This window comes from Lissotriton vulgaris, chromosome 8 (assembly GCF_964263255.1).
Source record: "Lissotriton vulgaris chromosome 8, aLisVul1.2, whole genome shotgun sequence".
NCBI lineage: Eukaryota > Metazoa > Chordata > Amphibia > Caudata > Salamandridae > Lissotriton > Lissotriton vulgaris.
Genome location: NC_141696.1, coordinates 847243208 through 847255439, shown reverse-complemented (window position 1 = coordinate 847255439; position 12232 = coordinate 847243208). Strand labels below are relative to the sequence as shown.

General features: G+C 45.0%; 1 protein-coding gene across 1 annotated transcript in view; it reads left to right on the top strand.

The window, feature by feature from the left end:
* The window catches only part of LOC147698089 (acetylserotonin O-methyltransferase-like), a 684409-nt gene that overhangs the window by 562921 nt on the left and 109256 nt on the right, over positions 1-12232 (top strand). The window contains exon 6 of the mRNA XM_086934767.1: positions 2751-2891. Within this exon, the coding sequence (XP_086790893.1) occupies positions 2751-2891 (141 nt within the window). The remainder of the gene's footprint in view (positions 1-2750; positions 2892-12232) is intronic.

The following is a 12232-nucleotide window of genomic DNA, read 5'->3' as shown; positions in this document are numbered from 1 at the left end:
TAAAGTTTAACTCATTTAACGTTTTCCAAACATTTACAGAGAGAACATGATATTCTTGATCTTGCCATTTTTTAATAGCTTTCGGGGTGACATCTATCTCAATCTGAAGAGCTAAACAGCGTTTCCATTTTAATGTTGAGCTGATGAAAAGTGTACTGGAAGATGGCCTGGAACTTTTGCCCCCAAAGCAGGAGCTGTGCTCTGATACCCCCTCTGGTTTGTGGCAGTGACTTTATTTATAATTTGGACTATTGTATTTGACTATTCAAAGAATAGAGTGCGCACCATGCACCTTGATCAATACCGAAAGGCCTTCCAGTGTTTGAGGCACTCCTTATAGTTGCACGTGAGGACTTCCCTGCACTGCACTGTGACCCTGTGTATCTCCAAATCTTAGTACTTGTTCTCATCTGTGTCTTTGGACCTCCATAGAGCTGAAAGTAATTCTGTATGACCCTAGACAAATAATGTTCAAATCTTGAGCAGTAAAGATAGAGTCAATCTCATCTTGTCCCTCCACCATTTTTTTTTTTTTAATCACTAAGGAGTTCATGATGAAGGAGGACGGTGGTATGGGGAGAGGATGGCTGACAAGGATTAGAAGACGGTTGACCACCTTTTCCTGTGTCTTATTTAATTTCCAGTTTGTAATTGTGGGCAGATATCTCTGTACTGAGAATGGAGGACAGTGCCATATGAAGACATCTCTTTTCCACATGTGTCTTTACTCTGCATGCAGAGGATTCTAAAAAACCTACCGGTTTGAAAGGGAGTTGATTAATAAGATGTGAAACCACAATTATGTGTGTTGTGTAAAGTATTTGATTGTGTTAGTATGCTAATGCAAGAATATATCTCTGGATAATAGATGTGAATGATGTAATAATCCACCATCTTTGAAAAGACAGTGTCCAACCACATTAACGCAGCAAGTGAACTAGCAACTAAGGTGCATACTCTGACCTCTGTGCTGTGCCCAACTCTGGGAATCTGGATAGGTCTGTAATTCATGGGTGATGTAAGCTCTGTTGAGGCAAAGTACAGCAGCACCCTCCCCAAACTGTCAAGATATCTGAAGCATGACTCAAATATACCAAAAGTGTGTTCAACGCTAGCTTGTGTATGAGTTTGTGCCCTAATGTACTTCTTTTAAAGCTTTATGGTTAAACTTTGGAAGAGTGGGAATAGAGGGGGAGTGAGTGAATACCCAGAATCAACTACAATAAAGATGGGATATATTTTGAGATTTTGTTTCATCGTAAAGGTACAACAATATCTACACATTTATACTGTAACTGTTACACTAGTGTGTTTCGAGTTTAGTAATGAGTGAGTATGTTTGAGATGTCATCCCAGAGATGCTCATGCAAACCCAGTGCCCGTAAATCCTATTTCTCATTCTCATTCAATAGTTATTCAAAAGAATGGGCAAAGCTGCAAAGGCATTCAGTGATATAGTGAACAAAAAAGTAATTGGGTGTTGCTTTCATTTGTTATGTGGTCAGCCTGCATGTGATTGGTTGGCTGTGTAATAAATATCACATACAGCTGGGTCGTGGAGTCCTGTGTCATCCTTAGCAGGTGAATTCTCCGTATTGGGAGTCTTGTTGTCATACCTTTTTTAAAAGGAATTTCTAATTTACCAATATTTGTAAATTATGCAAAATTACATTATACATTCAAAAACAGTTAGTAAAGTCACAAAAAATCCTTGAATCTTCCTATTTTATTTTTCTGCTAGTGTTACTTAGTACCTCATTGTTTTCTGTGTTATAGTGCCATTGGTTAGCCATGTGAGGTGCTTGACTTACTCAGAGGCCTGACTAAAGTACATTTGAGTCTCTTTTGTCTCTATTACACCTGTAGTGGAATTAGATGTGTATTTTGTGAATTGCAATTGTCTTACTCTTTTGTAATTGTGTTTTGTATTAACAATTTAATTTCCATAAAGTTCACCTATTTTGTACACATTTCCAGCCACTTCCTGTTGTCCCACCTTTGCTACAACATTGTATGTCTTTGTGGGTGGAGATCGCCACCTATGTGATGGAGATATTTAAATTGAAACAATAGGAGAGGTTGAGGCACAGATTTACATCCAGAGTGAAATGCATTTGCTCTGGTCCGTATACCTAATGTTCCTTGTAGAGTAATAGGACAATTACTCTTGATACCAAACTTAATACAATCTAATTACTAGAACTAGAAGATCCATAAGGCAAGCCACAAGGTGCCCAAGAGTATTTTAGGATATAGATATTCCTGACCACCTAAAGATAACTCACACAAAGGAGAACTTCATTCTTTATGATGATGAGAATAATGAAAACCAATTTATTCTTTTCTGGACAGCTACTAACCCTAGCACTAGCTGGTTGATTAACATCACTTTTACAACATGTCCACTACCCAGATATACACAATTCCCAGTGAGTGCTAAAGCTCTAACATATGGCTAATGTCTACACAGAAGTAGATTAATTACCAATTTCCACAAATATTTATCATGTATTTTCAAGAGGCAGTGGCTGACACACTCCTTAAAATATATCCTTACACCTCAAACTAAAGCTGTTATTACCATTTCAATCAAGTCTCAGGGATGATAGCTTTCCTTGTCACTGAGTATCGTCCTGCACATCATAACTAACTTCATTTAAGTTTCTTTCCATAAGACAACAGGAATTTTTTAAAAGACATATGCAAGTCAAATGCTAATTTTCCTCCTGGATTTTGTTTTCCTCTATAAGGCAGCACCGGAGCTCTAGCCAAGCAATGTCTTTTAGAAAATCCAAATTCTACAGCAATCATCTATGATTTACCTAAAGTTGTACAAACTGCAAAGAAGCATTTCAAATCTCCAAATGAACATCGAGTTCAGTTTCTTGCAGGTATGTTTTTTTTTCTTCATTTGTGGTGAAGTAGTTCAAAATCTAATAGCAGCATTTTCTCAAAAGCATAAACACCTATATGGCAACAAAGAAATGAACAGGACAAGCCCCTAGCCGAAATATAGAATTATGTTCTGATTGCACATTTAATCCACATGATAACATTTACCTATGATTCAATAGCTCAATGTTAGAAGAAGCCCTTCTTGAAATTATGATGAGGTATAAACTTGGTGATTTGGCCAGGGACTGAACTATTCTGACAAGAGAATGACAACACATTTCAAAGCTCCTATCAAGCCAAAGGAGATACCCTAGACTTAGGGCCAGATTAAAGGTTTAGTGCACAGTCCTACATCTATCAGGAAGGAGGCGTATATTACCTCTGGCAACCTGACTGACTACTACCATCTGCCAAATTTAGAGATGACTGCCAGCCCAGTGTTCAATTCTTCTGTCACAGCAGTTCCCTTCAATGTACAAAAAGATTGGAAGTTGGACACTGTCAGTTCTGACAGCACCTCACCAAACATTTCCAAACTTTTTGTTTTTCAGAAACAAACTCCAGAAGCGGGAGTATGTTTCTAGAAAAAAACTAATGTTACCCAAACTCTGGCGGCCTGATTCAGAAGGGCCTCTGCACTCATGGCGGAGGCCCCGCAGTAGTGGGGGAGTCTCTGCAATTGGAGCAGGAATCTCATCAATGAGAATGCTCATTAACGATATTCCACCTCAAGTGCGGAGATTCCCCCACAACTGTGGGGCCTCTGCCATGAGTGCGGAGGACTTTTGTGAATAAGGCCATGGCAATTTTCTTCCAGGGTATGTTGCAATTATTGTTATTTTTTTGTCGGTCACTGGCAAGTTTTTCCTGATCGTGACAGACAGAAAAGAAGACATTGCACTGATCAGTCTAAATAAAGCAGATGATGTGGTAACTTTTCCAAGATGGCCCCTACTCAGTCGTGAAATTGGAGGAATCTACAGTTGATACAGCCAATGGGGTTCCATTTTTTGAAAGCTTAAAGGCCAACATGTCTCTAAATGCAGCAGGCAGACCTAAGGTTTGAGGGTCAGAGCTGTCTGTTGTGTTTGAAACAGAATACCCTATTTTCTAAACTTTTATCCCTTCACTTCTAGGCCTTTCACTCCATGTGCCACACTTTTTTTGGCTACTTGTGGTAGTTTACGCATATGCCAATGTAACTCTTTGTTCAAATAAGTTATCCATGCCAAATGTGGGTCCTTTTCTTCCATCATCATCAGGATTCGAAAGTTACCAAGGGTTTGTGGATTTCCCTGGAAAGGACTGAGGAATTTGACAAAATACAGCTACACTTTCTTTTTGGTGTGAAAATGGGAATAAAGTGCTGCAGAAGAAAGCGTCAGTTTTTTTCCCTGCAAATGATTTTTGGTGCTAAAGTCACCATCTTACCAACTTTCAGGAACAGGCAGACTTTTATCAAAGAACCAACATTTTCTACATAGTTTTGGCATTTTACTGGGACATAGCCTATTTTTCCTATTTTTTGTGCGCTTCCAACCTCATTCCAGTTAGTGGTAGAAATGGGTGTGAAACTAATAGTGGATCCCAGAAAGCTCTAGGGGCCCGATTCACAGAATGAACTTACTACTTTTGGCATTCACAGAATGCACTTACTACTTTTGGTATTCACAGAATGAACTTACTCATTTCGGTATTCACAGAAGTTAGGACTACTAACTTTAGGACTCCTAAATGCCTTCTGTGAATACCGAAAGTCTTAAAATTAGGATTTTTCGCAATTTAGTAGTAGTAAAGTTAGGACTCCTAACTTTAGGATGCCTAAATGCCTTCTGTGAATACCGAAAGTCTTAAAATTAGGATTTTTCTCAATTTAGTAGTAGTAAAGTTAGTAGTCCTAACTTTACTACTACTAAATAGAGAAAAATCCTAATTTTAAGACTTTCGGTATTCACAGAAAGCATTTAGGCATCCTAAAGTTAGGAGTCCTAACTTTACTACTACTAAATTAAGAAAAATCCTAATTTTAAGACTTTCGGTATTCACAGAAGGCATTTAGGAGTCCTAAAGTTAGTAGTCCTAACTTCTGTGAATACCGAAATGAGTAAGTTCATTCTGTGAATACCAAAAGTAGTAAGTGCATTCTGTGAATGCCAAAAGTAGTAAGTTCATTCTGTGAATCGGGCCCATTATGTCTACATATCCATTAGTCAAACTTGTATATCAGTCATAATTCTGGAAAACTATTTAATCTGAATTTTTCTTCTAACCATTTTTTTTTTAATTGGCTTGTTGACAGACACATTGAAAACAGTAGAGCAGCAGTGGCATATGAATGTTATCAGCATTACAATACCCTAAATTAAAATCAGAATCTCACTCTCTCCTGCCATGCCAAGATATGTGAGTTGCAGAGGAAGAGAGGGGGGCAGAGGCTGTAGGCGAAGGAATACATCAAGACTTCCCTTCTCCATTTTCCAGTGCTTCACAGTAGCGATGGAGCTGTGGAAGAAGCAGTGAATTTCCTCAGCTCCTGTGTCTGTCTAAGCTCTGCCAATTGAAGAAAAGCACTTTGTCAGAGTCGAGGGAGAACTAGAGCCTTACTTCAATATTTTCTCAGCTCCTTCTGTTGCGGTTTGTCCATTGGTAACGAGGGTCTGCATGTGATTGTAGCTTTCAGACATACATAGCAAGAGATGTGAAAGGCCCAGAAGCTTCTGAGTCACTGTGGAGTTTTAAACCCTGATTGTCCTAGGAGCCTACACTTTTTAATTAGGAATTTCTGTCTTATGGGCAGAATATTCATATTAATTTAACAAGCTATAAACACATTAACGTCTTTCTCTCTCTCATTTGGTCCAATTTGAACAGGGCTTTAATGGGCGGAATAGCTCTCTATGGCAAGCTATAAGGTTATTATAACATTCTACCCATGAAGGCAGAGTAACCTACACTACAGCAGGCAATAGGAGTATATTGGAAGTGTTTCTAGTCTTGAGAAATACAAATGCAAATCTGCAGTCAAAGTAAGACCAAGAGCTATCTACACAAATCAAAAATGTGTAATACGGAGGAGGAGCTACGCGGGCATCCAAGATGGTCGCGTGAGCAGAGAGCTCCCGAGACCCGCGCCGCCCTCATCGATCTATCCTTCCGATATCCTGGTTACTTTGATGGGCATTTGAAGTACTACTCGTGCTGTTGTGCTGCACTTTTCAGGACTGAGATCGGACTTCGGGAACCATCTCTACGTCGTCCTAAGTTTTCTGGCCTAGCCCCGGACGAGGCCGGGGTCTCTGCTGCTCTGGATGGCCGAGCAGTAATTCAACAACACGGTCGCCTGACATCTGCTCAACCGGTGGTGTTGTCACTTTCACTTTCGGTTTCCATCCACCTCCGGGCTGCCTACCTAGGATGCAATCTGCATTCCTGGCTCCGGTAGTCTAACCAGCTGTGCGCTCTGACCATAGCCCTGGGCCGGCAGTCTGCGACTTTTCGTGTAATTGCTGCTTTGGAGACCAGCGGATCGCTGCCATTTCACCAGGACCAGGAAGACCCATCGGGGCACTGATTCCAATATGGCGACGAAACCCAAGACGGAGAAACGCAGGACAAAAGTCACTACTCGTGGGGGATCAGTCCAGTCCAACGTAATAGATCGTTACACTCAACCAAAAGGCTCCCCCAGCGCTGCTGGCCGCAGTCTTGAGGACCCGAGGACGGACCTGGTGGCTATATCGGATGTGTCCCTTCAAGACCTCATGGCCGCCATTGCTGGAATCAAGACAGATATGGGTCAACAGTATGAGGCCATCGTATCCAAGATAGACATGGTGGCGGTTGATTTTACCGTTATTAGAGCTGATTTGGCTAAGACCAATGAGAGGGTCAAAGCCTTGGACCTTAAAGCCACCAGTCTGGTTAACGACATTGCGGACGCACAATCGGAGATCGGTAATCTGCGGTCATCGCATGATCTGCTGGCCAGGCGTATGGAGGAGTATGATAACAGGGCCCAACGAAACAACATACGCCTTGTCGGGGTACCGGAGGACAGTGGCGCTGCTTCTATCGATCTATTGGTCGAAGAATTAATTGTGACCAAACTTGCTCCCGCAGGCCTCAGCAAGTTCTTTGCGGTTGAGCGTGCGTACCGCTTCCCGGGTGGACAGACCAAGCCGGGGGCTCCCCCGAGGCCTATTATTGCTAGGCTATTCCACTTTCGGGACAGGGACGCCACCCTTCAGGCCTCTCGCAGGCATGGCCCGCTGAAATTTGAGAACAGCTCCATTTCTATCTACCCTGACTTCACTCCTCAAGTGCAGCGGCAACGATCGGGATTCCTGGGAGTGAAACAGCGACTGAGGGACTTGGGACTTAAGTACGCGAAGCTGTTCCCAGCTCGCCTTCGCATCGAGTATAGCGAACGTACTTTCTTTTTTGATCAACCGGACAGTGTTGGCGACTGGCTGGACTCACTGCCTAAGGAGGACACCGAGAGCAGGGGCCCCGGAGGCGCGGACGGAGGTGCATCGGCACAGGAATGACATTTGGGTCCTGAGATCCCATTTTGGGTCGTAACTATTTGCAGAGTATTTTCTATATGTTTTCACTGTTAGGCCCGGGGGTGGGGCGGGGTGGGGTGGTCTCTCCCTTCCTCCTCAGGGGTTCTTTGTGTAGATTCTATGAAGGGGCGACAGGCACACTGCAGTTGGGGGTGGCTTTTGAGTCAGCAGGGGTGCAGGGTGGGGGGTGTTGTAACGGGTTCTTGGTTGGGGGTGGGGGTAGGGGTTTTGGTCGTTTTTTGTGTTCTATGTTTTGTTTCTCACATGGTACTTTTTCATCTGCCTGTATCCTTGCTCTGGGGTTCTGGAAGGGGATGGTTTGGGGGTACTACAGGGATTGGGGGGGTGACATGAAAGTGCTGTCTTGGAGCGTTAATGGTCTGGGAGACAGGATTAAGCGTGGTATTGTGCTTCAATTTATTAGACGCCATTAACCTGATGTAGTTTTACTGCAGGAGACCCACTTGATAGGGAATGCTTGTAAAGCCCTAGATCGCCAAGGATACCGACTGGTGGCGCACGCTGGTTTTACATCCGGTTCCCGGGGGGTTGGTATTATGGTGAAATCCTCCTTGCCCCTTGAGATAGATGAAGTCGCTCTCGACGATCGGGCCGATATGCTGCTGTTTCGGGGAGATGGGAGGGGAGGCTGATTGTAATTGTTGCTGTTTATGTTCCTTGGGGACTCCAGACTACCACTTATGCTGACCTTGGCAAGACTCTTCTAGGGCTTCCGGATGGTGTCCTTATAATGGGTGGAGACTTCAATTCGGTGGTTTCGGGCGAGTGTGACCGGCTACCCCCCAGGGTTTTGCCGTTGTCCCAGATGTGGCTGACTGAGCTGATTGAGACTTTTGGGTTAGTGGATGTCTGGCGGATGTTGCACCCTACACAAACTCAGTATACTTTTCACTCTGGTGCCCACGGCAGCCTCTCGAGGATTGACTACTTTCTGATGTTAACTGCCAACACCTCCTTGGTGTGTGCGGTCCGACATCTCCCTAGGGGTATCTCTGACCATTCCCCCCTGCTACTTGAAGTTTCGGTGGGGGGCTCGTCTGGAGGTAGGGTCCCTCCTCTTCATCCCTGGCACTTTAGGAATCCTCAGCTTCGCTCGGACCTGGTTAAGGCAATTGACTGTTGTTTTGATGAGAATGAGGGCTCAGTCGTTTCCCCTACGACTTTGTGGGAGGCTTTCAAAACTGTTATACGGGGTTCCGCGTTGTCCCTTATTGCGGCTGATAAGAAGGCCAGGAGAGAAACTGTGTCAGCTCTTGAGGCGGAAATTACTACGCTTGAAAGTGAGTTGGGTGGTGATGATACACCTGCAATTTTGCACTCCTTAGCGCTGAAACAGGCAGACTATAGAGCCTTGGTAACTGACGCTGCTAAAGTGATGCGTATGAATCAGCTGGGCCGGCTTTATGATGTGGGTGATAAGGCTAGTAAGCACTTGGCGTGGTTGGATAAATCTGAGAGACCGAATCGTGTGGTGCCCGTAATAACCCGTGAGACTGGAGTGTGTGTGACTGACCCGGGGGAGATTGTCGAATGTTTTGTATACCGATCTGTGAGTGACCGAGTTGAGGCGGACTCCCGCTTGCTTTTGCGCGATATCGCGCTGCCCTGCGTATCGGAGGAGGATAGATCCGCTCTAGACGCGCCTATCACGGTAGATGAGATTGCTATTGCCATTCGGTCCTTGCAATCAGGCAAAGCTATGGGGCCCATCTGCGCACTATGTTTGTTGATGCATTCGAGGCGGGCCTTCTCCCTTCCGACCAGCGTCTGATACTATAGTAGTCATCTACAAGGATGGCAAGCCTCGTGATCGATGCACCTCATATCGCCCCATCTCGTTGCTCAACGCCGAGCCTAAGATTCTGGCTAAGGTCCTTGCTAATCGCTTACTGACAGTGATCTGCGACTTGATCCATCCGGATCAATCCGGTTTTATTCCTCATCGGAATACAGCGCTCAATCTCCGTAGACTCCACAGCGTTCTCGCGAGAGCTGAGACCCTTACTGAACCTGCTGTCGTGGCCTTCCTGGATGCCACAATGGCCTTTGACACCATTGAGTGGCCATATCTGTGGGCGGCCCTTTCCAAGTTTGGTTCTGGCCCTAACTCTAGTGCGTGGGTGCGGCTCCTATATGAACAACCGTTGGCCCAAGTTGTAGTTAACGGCAGAGTTTCTGAATCGTTCACGTTGGGACGTGGCACCCGTCAGGGGTGCCCGCTCTCTCCACTTCTCTTCGCTTTGGCACTGGAACCACTGGCAGCGTGGCTTCGATGGGAGCTCTCGATTAAGGGGATCCAGTGGGCACCGGACCTGGAGGATCGCGTCTCGCTATACGCAGACAATATTCTTCTTTATTTTACCTCACCTCAGAAATCCCTCAACGTGCTCTTCGATGTTCTCACCTCTTTTGGGAAGAACTCAGGGCTCGTTATTAATTGGACCAAATCGTGTGTGTATGTTATAGCGGGGGTGCTGCCTCTGCTACCTCGTAGATTCCCGATCCAAGTGGCAGATATTGGATTCAAATATTTGGGAATTTTCATTTCTATGGCCTCCTCAGTGCGCTATGACCGTAATCTCTATGCTCCTCTTCGTCGCCTTAAACAGGATGTACGGAGGTGGCGTGGCTTGCCTCTGTCCCCATTGGGACGGGCGGCATTTTTTAAAATGATGTCCCTCCCTAGGTTTTTGTATGCCTTGCAAAAATTTTTTGACTCTGTTCCCTCCCATTACTTTTGAGGTTGAAGGCCTTCAGAGGCAGTTAATTTGGGACGGACGAGCTTGTATCTCCTTATCTAAACTCACGCTCCCATGGTACGATGATGGCATTGCCCTACCGGACATCAGGCGTTATTACTGGGCCTCACAATTGAGTGTGATTAATCACGTGACGTATTCACCGGGGCCCACTCCCGCTTTCGCTATGGATAAACTCCTGTTGCCGGGCGGAAACTTTAACAGGGCCTTATATTCGAGGGCACCACTCCGACTTCTGACTGGACCTACGAAATGTGCCGTGCGTGCATGGAAGGATGCGACAGTGGCCACAGATTGGAGCGATAGATTGACGCGAATGACCCCGTCGTATGACTCTGAGCGGCTGGGTAGCCTGTGGCGGACGAAAGGGTTTGACAGATGGGACATGATCGGTATTAGCAAGGTGGAGGATCTTTGGGCCAGAGGCACAGTAAAGTTCTTTGAGGCCCTGAAGGTAGAGTATCAACTGGATGATAAGGAGTCTTTTCGTTATCTTTAGATCCGTCACGCCCTGCTCTCTGCCTTTCCCCCTGGGACGGAGGTCCCCCAGTCGTCCCCGTTGGAGGATCGGATTCTGGACGGCCATGTGCCGGACAGTACGATTTCTTTAATTTATAAAAAGCTCATTAACACCAGGGCTGATCTTCTGGTGAAACTCAGGACCTCCTGGATACCAGATGGCCTCGAACTGGATGACGAGGACTGGCAAATGGCGATTTCCTCCCCCAGGGAGGTGGCTATTCCGGCTCGACTTCGTTTTGTGCAATTGAAGATCCTCCACCGAGTATACATGACTGGTAGGCGTCTGGTTCGGATGGGGTTCTCAACTGATGGGCTGTGTTAGCGTGGCTGTGGTATGAATGGCACCTTTCTTCACATTCTATGGGAATGTCCGGTTATCTCCGCTTTCTGGTCTAGAGTGCATGATGTAATGGGACGAGTCACTGGGGTCTCCCTCCTTCCTGAGGCTAGGCGCTGCCTGCTTAATGTGTGGGAGCCTACGGATTGTACGGCCGCTCAGACCTTTTGGATCACTCTAGGCAACATGGTTACCAAGAGGGATATAGCGCAACTCTGGGGCTCCCACAGACCACCTGGAATAAGTGCTTGGAAAGATAACATGGATTGGTGCATGTTTCGGGAAAAGACAGTATATGAGGCTCGGGCCGTCCCAAGAAATGGGGTAGGATTTGGTCACAGTGGAACGAATACCGTGGAGACATCTGTACCCCACCACTTGATTACACTGCTAATATTCCCTCGTCCCCGTAATTGACGTTCCCTTAGACTGGCTGCCATTCCTTTCCAATGCTCCTTTTCGCCATCTCCCCTCCCCTTGGAGAGCTGTCTTTATTCTTAGAGATTGTTTTCCCCTTCTCCCCCCTCTCATGCCCTAGACATTGTTTTCACCATGTGAGTGTTTGTGTTGTTTGTTTGAACTTCATCAAAATTATAAAATGAAACCTACGTGATCCTTCCTCTGATGTTTGATGCCACTGCACTGTAATGAAGCGATTTATGGCTTTGTCCGCAACGTAATGTGGTTGGTTAATTTGTCGATTGTCATAGCGGCCGGCCCGATTGGGTTGTAGGCAGACGCTGTGTACTGTGCATTCGATAATAAAGGTTTTAAAAAAAAAATGTGTAATACATATGCTCATTGTAATTCTGACTGAAAATATATTTATATAGTGCTTACAAACCCTGACAAGGCATTGAATCGCTTTTTCAGCAAGTAGTAAGCTACTCCAGAGCACATGATTAGTAGTTAGTAAACTGTTTTTTTAGTTCTCCTTTGCATTGGTTGTGTTAGGTTTGTGAACTTGATTTAAAGCATGTTTAGTAGAGTTTAGAGTAGAGATAGAATGATAATTGATGTGAAGCTTAACATTATACAGGGTTAGGACAACATGGGCTCGATGAGCCAGAACCACAAAGGTAAATGTTCACTTAGGTGTAAGTACACGTTTTTTGTATTCACAAACTGCTAGT